The sequence below is a fragment of the Monodelphis domestica genome, chromosome 4 (genome assembly GCF_027887165.1).
Source record: "Monodelphis domestica isolate mMonDom1 chromosome 4, mMonDom1.pri, whole genome shotgun sequence".
NCBI lineage: Eukaryota > Metazoa > Chordata > Mammalia > Didelphimorphia > Didelphidae > Monodelphis > Monodelphis domestica.
This window is the reverse complement of record NC_077230.1, coordinates 429,442,173-429,457,859: the sequence shown is the minus strand read 5'-3', so window position 1 is coordinate 429,457,859 and position 15,687 is coordinate 429,442,173. Positions and strand designations below refer to the sequence as shown.

General features: G+C 38.1%; 1 protein-coding gene across 1 annotated transcript in view; it reads left to right on the top strand.

Annotated features, from left to right (window-relative positions):
- Window positions 1–353: 353 nt before the first annotated feature.
- The window catches only part of LOC130459020 (carcinoembryonic antigen-related cell adhesion molecule 5-like), a 63,919-nt gene continuing 48,585 nt past the window's right edge, over window positions 354–15,687 (top strand). The window contains exons 1-2 of the mRNA XM_056826235.1: window positions 354–494; window positions 13,869–14,140. Coding sequence (XP_056682213.1) covers window positions 485–494; window positions 13,869–14,140 — 282 coding nt within the window. The 5' untranslated portion in view covers window positions 354–484. The remainder of the gene's footprint in view (window positions 495–13,868; window positions 14,141–15,687) is intronic.

The window sequence follows — 15,687 nt, the reverse complement described above, 5'->3', positions numbered from 1 at the left end:
TCTTTAGGGAGCCCAGATTGGCCTTGTCATGTGTTCTGGTGGAGGGTGGCCATCCAGGGTGCTGAACTGGAGAAAGCCCTAAGATCTTCCAAGTTCAGATCCAAACTGTAAAAGTAGAGGAGGAGCTGTGAATTTCCCAGCTCAAAGGAGCATCACAGTGGTCCCTGGTGATGGGTTACAGACTAGGAGATGCCCTTCTTTTCTGCCATAATCTAAATATGGAATCCTTCTTTTTCCCCCAGATGGCCCAGATTTTGCCACAATTGACCATATAAGCGATCAGTTCGCAACGGGGATAAATGTTACCTTGAGCTGTGTTGCTGATTCTAACCCACCAGCACAATTCACTTGGTTACAGAATGGACAACCTCTCAGCAACTCAGCCTCATTTTCTATTATTACATCCCTGAATGATATCGGAAACTATACCTGTATTGCAACTAACTCATTTACTGGCTTGACGCGCACTGCAAACAAGACTCTTATGATCTATGGTGAGTAGCTTGATTGGGCCCCCAACTTTGTGTTGGGCTCTCTCTTTCCCTGGCAGAAATAGACATGGAGAGAAATAGACATAAGTGACATTCTGCCTCCGTGGTCCCATGGCACATTGCATTGTGGTAGAAGGAACCTTCTACTCAGAATCATGAAACTTGGATTTAATCATTCCTCCTCTGTCTATTATCTGTGTGGTAAGTGTGTCTCCTCCTTTCACATCCTCAGCTTCTTCATCTGGAAAAGTGCATAATATTTGCTCTGTATATAATAGGATTTTATGTGGGGAAAGTACTTTTTACATGTTAGGCACAAAAACATGTGAATTGTCATCATCATCCTTGTTATTGATATTGTATTATTCTCTTCTGTCCTAGTAGCATACAACCTTCTTTTTCTCCCAACTTCTAGGACTGCAGGTTCAATGACTGCTCCATAATCTTTCCTTCCATCCCTTTCCCTTGCTGCTATGGACCCACAGAATGTTTTTAATTCTTGGTTGGAGTATAAGCTATGGTCATGCAACAGGGCTGGCCTTGATCCTGTTTGGCAGGGATATTCTGGAGATGGAAAGGAGGATGTAAACTTTGTCTCCTTTCACACACAGAGATTCACCATTGCACCTATATTTTTCCTCTTTGTGGCATAAAAAGTCACATGAAAGTATGGCTGCTATGAAACCTGATTCTTATCCATGTAAAGGGATGATTGGCTTTAGCCTCCAGTAACTGGGTCCACAGTAGAATTCATGATGCCCAATTAATTCACTGGTCTGACTTTCCTATGTATCGATGACAAAACCTTCAGTCTCATAATCACACTAATGGGCAGCAGGTTCATAGAGAGATCATCTCTGGCCTTAGTTTCCTTTTATTTCATGCAATTTTATTGTTACAAACCTTAGGGGTATCCCAACTTCCTCTCCTAGACTATGGGGATGTTCTGAATGGAGAGCAGCGGGGAGAGATAGAATTGTGAAGTGGGGAAGTGACCTTGGGGAAGTCAGACACCAACAGCATATACTTTAGAGGAGGGATGATTTTTTATTCGCCTCAATCTGTACATGAGGATGCCTAAAGCTCACATTTTAAAATATCATATAATTATCTGTTTGTCATTTTCTTTTGTTAACTATTTTCCAATTACCTTTTCCCCTGGTTCATGCAGGACCTGGGAATGTTGCAGGCTATGTATTTGACACCTGTGGTTGAAAAGATCTTTTTCTTAATTTATTTTTTTTTCCAATTAACTAAAATCTATTTTCTGTCCCCCTTCTACCTTCTACCACTAATGAAAACTAAAATCTTTGGGACAGGTATGAGTTGTGCCTGCCTGTAGCCATGAATTAATCTATTCCTAGGTGGACACCTGAGAAAGAGAGTTAGGAACTGAGGGAAAATGGGTGAAGGGGATATAGAGAAAGAGGGAATATAATAAAAGAAGAAAGACTCAGAGACAGTGCTTAAAAAGCCTTAATGTGTGCTCCTCTGATTCTAGTAGAGAGAGAGAAAGAGTAAACTACATATTTCCTCAATCTTTTATTGGAGGATCAAGGAATGGGGAATGGGAGGTAGCTAATGATCATGTAACATGGCATAAGAGTTAATATTGGCTTAACTGACAACCATTAGATCAAGGAGGAGGAGTTTATTCAAATATGTGACCTGGTATGGAATCTGGTCTGACAAGGGGGGAACCAGGACCCTGTGGCAGCCTACCCAGGAATTCTTCTGACTTTTGGACTGTAGATTTGGAGAGTGGTCAGAATTAATCCAGTACCTATTAAATACAATGATCAAGAACTACTTGCCCATGAATCTGGTATATAAGAATATAGGTTGCACTATTGATATATTAATAATTGTTTCAAGATTAAAATACACCTATGATGCCACATTGACAATCAAGGAAAACAAATTCTGATGCTCAAAAAATATCTGTTGCAACATACACCCTGACTGCATCCCATTTCTGAAGTGAGGCAGCTGATTTCATAGGAAGTCTGTAGGTTTTTGTAGGAAGTGAGTAACCCATTATCATGGGTTTTCTGCAATCCTTGTTAGCCACTGCATTGATCAGAGGTCCCAAGTTTTTCAAAGTTCTTTGACTTCGGAACACTGTAGTTATTGTATAAATCACCCTCTTGGTTCTACTCACTTCATTCTGCATTAATTCAGAGAAATCTGAAGTTTCTGTTTTTGAACTCATTCTGTTCAGTGTTTCTTTGAATGACTTGGGATCAAATGGAATAATATCTGTAAAGAGCTTGGTAAATCATAACCATTAATGTTCTACTAATTCTTTTTTCCTTAATTTTTCTTTTGTATTTTTATTGTTGTACAAAACACTCCATTTGGGACATTGTAGTAAGAGCACATTTATACGTAACCAAATTCCAAAATAAAACCACAAATATACTAATATGAAAGGAGACTCCAATAGTTTTTTTCTCTGGAAGTGGATAACATTCCCTGTCATAAATCTTTCAGGATTGTCCCAGATTATTACATTACTGAGAGTAGCCAAGTTTTCACAGATGATCCTTGTACAATATTGCTGTTACTGTGTATAGTTCTTCCAGATTTGAACCCAGGACCTCCCATCTCTAGTCCTAGTTCTCAATGCACTGAGCTACCCAGCTGCCCCTTGTTTATCGTTTCTTTTTTTATTAATTTAATTTTTTTTGGTTACAATAATCTCTTTATTTCCCTCCCTCCCCTCTACCTACCCTTCCCACAGCTGATGTGCAATTTCATTGGGTCTTACTTGTGTCCTTGATCAGAACCTATTTCCATGTTGTTGTTTGCACAAGGATGTTAATTTAGAGTCTACATCCCCAACCATATCCCTTCATCCCATGTATTCAAGCAGTTGTTTTTCTTGGGTGTTTTTACTCCCATAGTGTTTCCTCTGAATGTGGATAGTGTTTTTTTCTCGTAGATTCCTCCAAGTTGTTCAGAATCACTGCTGACTGTTCTTTAATGCCCTTTGGGCATAGTTCCAAATTGCCCTCTAGAATGGTTGGATCAATTCACAACTCCATCAGCAATGCATTAATGCCCCAACTTTGCCACACCCCCACCAGCATTCATTACTTTGCTTTGCTGTCATATGAGCCAATCTGCTAGGTGTGAGTTGATAACTCAGAGTTGTTTTGATTTGCATTTCTCTGATTGTAAGTGATATAGAAAACTTTTTCATGTGCTTAATAATAGTTTTGATTTCTTCATATGGAAGATGCTTACTCATGTTCCTTGCCCATTTATCAATTGGAGAATGGCTTGATTTTTTGTACAATTGATTTAGCTCTTTATAAATTTGAGTAATTAGTCCTTTGTCAGAGGTTTTTGTAATGAAGATTTTTTCCCAATTTGTTGCTTCCATTATAATTTTGGATGCATAAGTTTTGTTTGTACAAAAACTTTTTAACTTGATGTAATCAAAATTATTGATTTTACATTTTGTGATTTTTTCTAGCTCTTACTTGGTTTTAAAGTCTTTCCTTTCCCAAAAATCTGACAAATATACTATTCTGTGTGCACCTAATTTACTTATAGTTTCCTTCTTTATATTCAGGTCATTCACCCATTCTGAGTTTACCTTGGTGTAGAGTGTGAGATGTTGATCTAAACCTAATCTCTCCCATACAGTCTTCCAATTTTGCCAGCAGTTTTTTATCAAATAGTGGGTTTTGGTCCCCAAAACTGGGACTTTTGGACTTATCATAGACTGTCTTGCTGAGGTCATTTACCCCTAGTCTATTCCATTGATCCTACTTTCTGTCTCTTAGCCAGTACCAACTTGTTTTGATGACCCCTGCTTTATAATATAGTTTTAGATCTACGACTGCAAATGCTCCTTTCTTTGCATTTTTTTTTCATGATTTCCCTGGATATCTTTGATCTTTTGTTCTTCCAAATGAATTTTATGTTTTTTTTTTCTAACTCAGTAAAAAATTTTTTTGGGTATGGAACTAAATAAGTAAATTAATTTGGGCAGAATTGTCATTTTGATTATGTTAGCTTATCCTACCCATGAGCAACCAATGATTTTCCAATTGTTTAGATCTATTTTTAATTGTGTGGAGAGTGTGTTTTAGTTGTGTTCATAAAGTTCCTGTGTTTATCTCAGCAGATAGATTCCTAAGTATTTTATATTGTCTAAGGTGATTTTAAATGGTATTTCTCTTTCTAATTCTTGCTGCTGAGATGTGTTGGAGATATATAGAGAAATGTTGATGACTTATGTGGGTTTATTTTGTATCCTGCAACTTTGGTAAAGTTGTTGATTATTTCAACTAGGTTTTTGGTTGATTCTCTAGGATACTTAAGGTAGACCATCATATCATCTGCAAAGAGTGATAGCTTGGTCTCCTCATTGCCAATTTTAATACCTTCAATTTCTTTTTCTTCTCTAATTGCTACTGTTAGTGTTTCTAGTATAATGTTAAATAATAGAAGTGATAATGGGCATCCATGTTTCACTCCTGATCTTATTGGGAATGCTTCTAGTTTATCTCCATTGCAGATGATGTTGCTGATGATTTTAGATCTATACTGTTTTTTATTTTTAGGAAAGGCCCTTCTATCCTATACTTTCTAGTGTTTTCAATAGAAATGGGTGCTGTATTTTATCAAAGGCTTTTTCTGCATCTTTTGAGATAACCATGTGATTTTTATTGGTTTGCTTGTTAACGTGGTCAGTTATGTGGATGGTTTTTGTTACCATGAAAATGTGGGTTCAAGACTGTGAATTGCCAAAACTGTAGAAATAATTTTAGTGTCTTGATTTTATATCAAAAATAAGTTGTTGCCATGGGAAAAACCCCAAATATAAAATACTCAAGTCAATTGGGTTTTATAGAGATTTTAATTAAAATGAATGAAGGAATTAAGGGAAAGGAGAAACAGAGTAAGAGGAAATAGTAGGAAAAGGCCTAGGGCCTAGGCCAAATGGCCTCGGCCTTTCTCTTTTAGAGAGAAAACTAAGTCAGTCTTTTATCCACTCACCACAAGATTTTGTTCCAAGCAAGATTCCAACTAAGTTCAGAGACCGAGCTACTCCAACGAGTCTGAGATCCAACTAACTCCTTAGTTGAGAGAACCATCTCCTTTTAAAGAAAAATTTCTCTTATGTCAGCTCCCCTAAATTTTCACATCTACTAATCACAGTAGATGCTTTCCACAGGACTTACCATTCTTAATTCACATATTCTTTTGTTATCACCTTCTCTGAGTAGACTAAAACTTCACACCTCTTTTGTTATGCTTTCCTTTTGTAAGTTGCTTGACCTTTTACTGATTAATTTAACCTTTATAGGAACTTAGTACCTTTTTGTATTAGATCTAAAAATAGACCTAGCTTAAGGTTTTGGACTCACTGTAAGTATGAATTAGGGACTTTTTCATTGTTCCAGTAAGGAGTTTTACAACTTTATCTTCCCCTAAAGTATGCCTAAGTATGGGTGGAGTAATGTTAAAATTCCCAGTACATTCCTGATCTAGTACCTCCATTTTTAAATGGGGAATAGCCTTAACCAAATGTTCCAAGGTAGAGTCTGAGCAGTTTTAAGATTCATATTTTCCTAATATTGAACCATTCTTGCATTCCTGGTATGAATCCTACCTGGTCATAGTGAATAACCCTTGTGATGACTGGATGGAGTATTTTTGCTAGGATCCTATTTAAGAGTTTTGCATCTATATTCATTAGCGAGATTCATCTATATGTTTCTTTCTCTGTTTTTGACCTGCCTGGTTTTGGGATCAGTACCATATTTGTGTCGTAAAATGAATTTGGTAGAACTCCTTCTTTGCTTATTCTGCCAAATAGTTTGTATAATATTGGGATACGTTGTTTTTTGAATGTTTGATAGAATTCATTTGTGAATCCTTCTGGACCTGGGGATTTTACTTAGGAAATTATTTGATGGCTTGTTCAATATTTTTCTGATGTGGGGTTGTCTAGGTAACCAATTTCTTCCTCTGTTAGTCTAGGTAATTTATATTTTTCTAAGTATTCATCCATTTCACCTAGATTGCCACATTTGCTGCCATATAATTGGGCATAATGATTCTTTTAATGATTGCCTTAATTTCCTCTTCATTAGAGGTGAGGTCTCCCTTTTCATCTTGGATGCTGTCAATTTGGTTTTCTTCTTTCCTTTTTTAAATTAGATGGTCTAGTACTTTGTGTATTTTGTTTTTTCAAAGTATCAGCTTCTAGTCTTATTTATTAAATCAACAGTTCTTTGACTTTCAATTTTACTAATTTCTCCTTTGATTTTTAGGATCTCTAATTTAGTCTTCATCTGAGGATTTTTAATTTGTTCACTTTCTAGTTTTTTTTAATTTGCATGCCCAATTCATTGACCTCTGCCCTCCCTAATTTGTTAATATATGAACTCAAGGATATAAATTTCCCCCTGAGTACTGCTTTGGCTGCATCCCATAGGTTTTGAAAGGATGTCTCATCATTGTCATTTTCTTCAATGAAATTAATTGTTTCTATGATTTGTTCTTTGACTAACCAGTTTTGGAGACTCGTATTGTTTAATTTCCAATTAATTTTTGATTTACCTCTCCATGTACCCTTACTAATTATTATTTTCATTGCATTGTGATCTGAGAAGGTTGCATTTATTATTTCTGCTCTTTTGTACTTGTTTGCAATGTTTTTGTGCCCTAATACATAGTCAATTTTTGTGAATGTATCATGTGCTGCTGAAAAGAATGTGTATTCCTTTTTGCCCCCATTTATTTTTCTCCACATGTCTACTAACTCTAATTTTTCTAGGATTTCATTCACTTTTCTTACCTCTTTCTCATTTATTTTTTGTTTTGATTTATCTAGTTCAGATAGAGGAAGGTTCAGGTCTCCCACTAGTATAGTTTTCCTATCTATTTCATCCTTGAGCTCCACTAGTTTCTGCTTTAGAAATTTGGATACTATGCCATTTGGTGCATATATGTTGAGTACTGATATTTCCTCGTTGTCTATACTGCCTTTCATCTGGATGTAATTACCTTCCCTATCTCTTTTAACTAGATTTATTTTTGCTTTGGCTTTGTCAGATATCATGATTGCGACTCCTGCCTTCTTTTTATCAGTTGATGCCCAATAGATTTGGCTCCATCCTCTTACTTTCACCCTATGCGTATCTATCTTCCTCATGTGTGTTTCTTGTAGACAGCATATGGTAGGGTTTTGGATTCTAATCCACTCTACTATTTGCTTGTGTTTTATGGATTTGTTCATTCCATTCACATTCAGAGTTATGATTACCAGATATGTATTTCCCAACATTTTGCTTTCTACTTGTAGTTCTGCATTTTCTTCGTTCACTATTTCCTTCTATAATCTACTTTTAATCAGCCCTCCTAGTTTCCACCCTTATTTCACTACCCTTTCTACCCCATCCCTTCTTATTTCCCTCCTCATTTTTTGAAGTCTTTTAAAACTACCTCCCAACCCTCTCCATCCCTTATACTGCTTCCCTCCCCACCAGTCCATTTTGTAATATAAGAGATAATCTGTGTAAATATTTCTGGTTGTGGTAACTGGATATTCTGGCTTGTGACTAGAGAGCTGCTACAAGGGGACACCTGAGGTTGCCTAGTTATAATGGAGATAGATGAGAGATAAGGCTAGAGAGATAGATACTGCTAGAGGGGATTACTCTGGAGCTGCCTAAAGATCACTAAAGGCTAATAAATCAAACTATTTTCTACTCTCCACCCTTCACCTCACAGTCTTCCACCTGAAGCCCTCCCGCTACCCTTTCCACTCCCCTGGTCTTAGTCAGCCACCTTCTAAGTAACCCAGGGGAACTATGCGATTTCAGAGAAATATTCTTTACTCTTCTTTTCTCAGGTAAAGGGTTTATTGGTAACAAACAGAATGTGGATTGAGGTGAGAGGGATGAAGTTTGTCCCTAACCTACAAGGAGAATTAAGAAGGGTTTAGGAAATGTCAGTCTAGTCACAATTGTGACACTCTGGCTACAGCCAGAGAGATGGAAGATAACTGTTAAATCTTCCTTCTCCAGTCAGATAATCTCTGCTTGAGTAATTCAAGTCCAGACTCTTTCAAAAAACCACAAAGGTCTTTCTCTCTGCCTGTCAGGAAAAGCCAGGCTCTCTTGATCAGGAATCCAGAGAAGAGATTTCTCTCTTGGTCAGTCACTCCCAGAGAGAACCCCAAAGTCCCAGTTTCTCTCCTCTGTCCAGGCTCCCAACTGCCTCCTCCTGGGAACATTCCTTTTGGAATCTTCACCTTGATTTTGCAGATCATGTCCCCAGTTTGATCTGCATGTTTGGCTTGTCCTGCAAATCCTCTCTTTCTTCATGCCTCTTCCACAATCCCCCCTTTTATTCTCCAAAAAAATCAACTTGCATTTTTCAATGATACTTACACTTATTAATTCTATCTATCTATTCTTCACCCTGTGCTATCTTAAGCATTCCCTTAGCCACCCCCAGATAAAAAAATCCTAACTTAACTATTCTATCTACATAGATGTTAAGCTAAGAATCGTATAGGAAAATGGTTTAGGTAAGGGATTTACATGAATATAGTTTCACATAACAAATCCTGTAACATTTGTCAAATCAATCCAACAATTTCACTAACATTAAGAATATGCAAATGTCCTAATTCCTAATGTCTATACAGTCACCAAGAAAAGTTTACTATCATTAACAAATGCTAACCTACAATCATAATGCAATGTAAATTCTATACTTCAGAACTTCTATGTCTACTTTCCTAAGACTTAAACAAATTCACTAGGCTGTCACTAATGTTAGTAGTTAGAATATTAATAAATTACTCAAATAAAGTTAGCTCATTAGTCAATAGTAATTTACATGTGTACATAGGATCCATACACATTGACATATGTACATCATACTATATTTCTGTGCAAACTCATACAGAAAAGAAATCTTTGAATTTTCCACAGAAATTTGTATCAATGTGTCTTTTGTTATGCCACTATGCATGTTTTGTACTTACCCATTCTATGAGATATCTTACTAAAGTGTATTCTATGTAGGATGTGTGCATATATGTGCATATATGTGAGGTAACATGTATTATGCATTCTTACATACCCTCATGATCAAAAGTTCCAAAATTCCAAAGTTCCAAAGTCCTACCATGTCCTTTAACGATGTTTGCATAAAATATTTCTTACTCTCTGGTCCTCTGTCTGGTCTGCATGCCAGTTGCCATCTTCCAGTCTTGATTGAAGATGTGGTCTTCAAATCAGGATCCACTGGAATAATCAATCAGGAACCCAGAACACACGAACAAACCACAAACAGGTATGCATGTGACATTTTTATGTGTGTGCAAATAAGAGTGAAAAGTATATTTGCATGGAAGTAAGTTGAAATCTTCATGAATGTTTGTCAGAATTTATCAATCTTTATGTCTGCAGGTAAGATTTACATGTATTCTCTTCGTGCATGGAGGTAAGCTTTGCATATGTATATCTTCGTGAAAAGCAAGTAAGGTCTACATATGTTTTTTCACAGATGGGTGTGACCATTATGCATAGGTTCTCAGGATTTTGTTAAAAATAGTGATTTCAAGTTTGCTAATTCTTGTTCTTTCACTTTTCACTAGAAGATTTATTGAATGTTTACTGTACTTAGTTCTTGGCAGAGACTTTGTATAGAAATATATCGAGGCTTTTTCTAAGGCTTCTAATGCTATTCTTTTGGCTGCAACACTGGCTGCATTTGCTCCAGGGGTGCTATCACTTAATCATGTTAACATATGTAGGACTCTCTTGTCTGTATTCTGGTGGCAAGTAGTCATGTCCTTTCATGTGTTGTCAGTAGGGACGGTCATTGCTTATTGATTATATTCCCAGAGCTAATCAACATTATGGGTGTGATGCAATTTCACATGTGAAGTATGGAACTATGGATCTCTTTGATCAACCTTTATAGATGTTGGGATTGTCATTATGACCTTAGTTGGTCTGATCCATCTTGATTCTGTAGGAGATTCTCTATTAAGGTTCTTGACATATACCTTATCACCTGGTTTTATCTCATGCAATGAAAAATCTAGTGGTATTCTTTGCCCAAGCAAACCCAGTTTCCTTAGTTCTTCAATCCTACGTTGTATCTGCTTTAAGTATTCATGAAGAACACATTCCCCTCTTAAGATGGACAAGTAAGGTGGTCTTACTGTCCTACCATGCCAAAGTGGCTGACCATGTAGCATTTCAAAAGGTGATATAATGCAGGTCAGTCCTAAGCCTGGTTCTAATATTGAACAAATCAAGAGGCAAAACATCTGTCCATTTTAAATGTGTTTCTGAACAGAGTTTGCCTATTTATGTTTTCAGTTCTTTGTTCATACGCTTGACCTGCCTGGAACCTTGGGGTCAATATACTGAATGGTAATTGCACTTAATCCCTAAATTCTTGTAGATTACTTTTAGAATCTGGGAAGTAAAGTGAGACCCCTTGTCCGAATCTATGGTATCAGGAATGCCATGTCTAGGTATAATCTCCTTTAATAGAAATCTCACTACCGTAGCAGTGTCACTTTTCTTGGATGGACATGCCTCAACCCATCTAGTCAATTTATCCATAATCACCAATGCATATTTGTATCCCTTGTCTCTAGGCATGTTGATATAATCAATTTGAATACACTGAAAAAGCATATAGCTGAGTGGTCTGCTTCCCAATGCAGCACTCTTAAAATGTCCTTGATTATATCTCTTGCATGTTTCACATGCCTGACAAGTTCTAATGGTATTTTTTGTAATTCCTGGTGCTGTCCAATATCTCTTTATGGTATCCGGAATCCCTTGCACTCCATAATGTCCTTCTGCATGACTTACAGTGCATAGATGTTGATATAACTTTTTAGGGAGAATAGGTTTACCCCCTTGAGCAATCCAGACACCCTTGATTAGTTTAGTACCTAGCTGCTCTTTCCATGACTGCATCTCTTCTCCATCCTAGGCTTCAGTGAGATCCTGCCTTTTGATCAGAGAGAAATTCAGCACATGGTGAGGATCAAACCTAGCAGCGTACTTTGATGTTGTGCCTGCTCAGTCATTCCCTAGGGGTATTCTGTCCTTCCCATGAGTGTGTGCCTTAAAATGGATTATGGCCACCTCTTTAGGAAAGTCTACAGCACTTATGATATGATCTATCAGATTGCGATATGCAATTGGTTTCCCAGCTGAAGTTTTATGCCCTCTGTTTTACCATATGTATGATGACCAATGCACCGTGGAGAAAGCATATTGTGAATCCAGAAAAATATTAACTCTTTTCCCTCTAGCTAATTCTAGGGCCATGATCCTCCCTAAGCGCCGACATGGCTTGGCAGTGATGCATGCCAAAGAGTTTTGTCATTGTCAACAACTGCTGCCCCTGTGAATTTTCTCCCATCATGAACATAAGAGGATTCATCCATGTATAACTCTATTTCTGGATCCATAAGAGGTGTATCTTTAAGGCATTCATTTGGCCTATGCATGAGTTCCACTATCTGATCCCAATCATGCAATACTTCTCCATCCATTGGCAAATCAGGGATCAGAGATTCTGGGTTCGATGGTGCATATCTATGAATTGTGATGTTATAATTGCCTAACAAAATGACTTCATACTGGGATATTCTTGCATCGGTGAATGAATGCATATTCTGCGACCATAACAGTTTTTCAATTTGATGTGCGGAATACACATGCAATTTACATCCTAGTACTATATCATATGACTTCTTGACCATTAGAGCTGTAGCTACTAAGCTCCTGAGGCAATGAACCATTCCTTGTGCAACCGTGTCAAGGATAGGACTGTAAAATGCAATAGCCCTCAGATTTAACCCAAAATACTGTGCTAATATTCCAGAAGCAACACCTTTTGCTTCATGGACATACAAGTGGAATTCTTTCATATAATCAAGTATTCCCAAAATTGGAACTGATAAAATAGCTCCTCTCAACTGTGACAAAGCATGTAAATGTTCTTTATTTAATTGCAATGGTTCTTTAATATCTTTCTTTGTCATATCAATCAAGCACTTGGAAATATGAGAATATCCTACTATGTACTGCCTTGAGAAACCAGCAACCGCCAGAAAAGCTCTTAAGTTCTTTCTTAGTTCTAGGGGTGCCTAGCTTCTGTATGTCTGCCCTCCTTTTATTAGATATTTTCCTGGTGTCCCCCTCCAGGACTAATCCTAAATATTCAACTGTTGGTAGGACCCATTGAATCTTCTTTTTAGAAACTTTATGTCCCCTCTTATAAGGTTCTATCAATTATTTCTTTGAATCTTCCAAACATGTTTTAGGGTCAGGAGATGCTAGCAACAAATCATCCACATAGTCTATCAATCTGCTATGTTTGAAAGTTATGGTAGCTAGATCTCTCTGCAACAGTTGACAAAATATTGAAGCAGACTCGCAACATCCTTGCACTAATCTTGCATAGCACAGCTGGGTTTGTCTCCATTGGAAAGCAAAAATATTTTGAGAATCAAGGTGCAATAGTATAGTGAAGCAAGTGTTGCTCAGGTCCAACACTGTGTACCACCTAGACTCTGCAGGTATTTGAGTTGTGATATTGTCTGGAGATGGTGTTATAGTGTGTTTTTTTTTCATATAAAATTATTCACAGCCCTTAAATCCATCACAAATCTCCAGGCAGGAGTTCCATCTTCATTTGGCTTATTCTTTTTAATAGCTAATATTGGGTAAATGTATTCAGATACCATAGGTCTCAATATACCTTGCTCAAGCAAACTATTTATGATAGGTGTTATCTCTTCTCTCGCTTCTCTACTCAATTTGTATTGTGGTATCTTAGATGGTATTCCTTCCCTGACCTCAATCCTAACAGGAGTAATAGATTTAATCTAACTCATATCATTTTGATATTTTGCAAACACCCCTTGTGGTATATCTGTGGGTATGTCACACATAGAAGTTACAACTTGAATCTTTTCAGGTTCTTCTTCAAGTTGTTCTAATAGTGATAGTGCTTCAGTGAATTCCTGGATAGATGCAATTAAATCTCCCCAGATTTTTCTGTCTGGGGTCTGTCATCCCCAGTCCTACTTGCCTCAGCCCAGAAAGACTGAGCACCCGGGGCTTGGGCTCCATGTGAATGTCTTTGTCAGCCACAGGAACTGAAGCTGAACTTTTCCTAAGGCCTGGAGGAGTTGTGATCTGCACCAGAGAAAGGGGTGTCCTTGCCATTGAAATCACAGGTTTTTGGTCTCTGGCCTCCTGCCTTGCCAAGGTCTTAAACAGGCCACTTCCAAACCACTTATTTGGTTATAAGGTAAGAAAAAGAACCAACACAGTCATTTTCTGTCTATTCTCTGCACAGCACCACTGTCCAAACCTACCATTCTCACCTCCAACAATACTGCAGTGGAGACCAAAGACTTCTCATTGACCTGCAATGCTACAGGTCAAATTCACGCTTACAAGTGGTTCATAAACGGAGTTGCCCCAGCTGGTCGCAGGATACAGCTGTCACCAGATAGGAGGACACTCACTCTCCAAAGTCTCAAAAGAAGAGTTAACAAAGGGCCCTGTGTGTGTGAAATCGAGAACCCATTTTATCGCAATAGGAGTGATCCATTCACACTGGATGTTGCCTGTGAGTAAATTTGTTCTTCCTATATGGTGCCTGCTTATAGCTTGGTGGTGTGTTCCTAGAGGCCAGGCTAATTCCATCCCTCCTCAGAGAGCTAAAGAGCTAGGCTCTGAGGCTCCCAACCCCTTTCATCTTTAGGGAGCCCAAATTGGCCTTGTCATGTGTTCTGGTGGAGGGTGGCCATCCAGGGTGCTGAACTGGAGAAAGCCCTAAGATCTTCCAAGTTCAGATCCACACTGGAAAAGTAGAAGATGAGTTGTGAATTTCCCAGCTCAAAGGAGGATCAGGGAGACACAGTGGTCCTTGGTGATGGGTTACAGACTAGGAGATGCCCCCTTATTTCTGCCATAATCTCAATATGGAATCCTTCTCTTTCTTCCAGATGGCCCAGATATCGCCACAATTGTACATTCCCCCGATGAGTACCCTACTGGGGCAAATATTACCTTGAACTGTGTTGCTGATTCTAACCCTGCAGCACAATTCACTTGGTTACACAATGGACAACCAGTCAGCAACTCAGCCACATTTTCTATTATTGCATCCCTGAGTGATGCTGGCACTTATACCTGTACTGCATCTAACTCATTCACTGGTTTGACGCGTACTGCAACCAAGAATATTATAATCTATGGTGAGTATCTGGATTGGGCCCCCAACTTTGTGTGGGGCTCTCTCTTTCCCTGGCATGACAGAAATAGACAAAAGTGACTCTCTCCCCCCCCCCCGGTCCCATGGCACAGTGCATTGTGTTAGAAAGAGCCCTGAGCTCAGAATCATAAAACATGGATAGAATCCTTTCTTTTCTGTCTACTCTCTGTGTAGTAAATGACTCCTCCTTTTGAGGCCTCAGTTTCTTTATCTGGAAAAATGAATTACATTTTCTCTGTATATAATAGCATTCTATGAGTAAAGGTCCTTTTTATATGGTAGGTATAAAAAGCATGTGAGTTGTCTTCATCATCCTTGTTATTGATATTGTATTATTCTCTTCTGTCCTCGTGATATACAACCTTCTTCATCTCCCAAATTCTAGGACCGCAGGTTCAATGACTGCCCAATACTCTTTCCTTCAATCCCTTTCCCTTGGTGCTGTGGAACCACGGAATATTTCTAGTCTTGGTTGGAGTATAAGCTATGGTCATGCAATGGGGCTGGCCTTGATTCCCCTTGGTAGGGAAATTCTGGAGATGGAAAGGAAGATATAAACTTTGTCTCCTTTCACACAAAGAGATTCACCATTGGACATATATTTTCCTCTTTGTGGCATTAAATGTCACATGGAAGCAAGTCTCTTGTGAAGCCTGGTTCTGATCTATTGGCTTTAGCATTCAGTAGCTGGATCCACTGTAGAATTCCTGCTGCCCAATTAATTCACTGGACTGACTTTCCTATGTACAGATGACAGACCCTCCATTCCCATAATCACATTAATGTACAGCAGGACCATAGAGAGATCATCTCTGGCCTTAGTTTCCTTTTATTTCATGTAGTTTTATTGTTACAAACCTTAGGGGTATCCCAACTTCCTGTCCCTGCCTCTAGG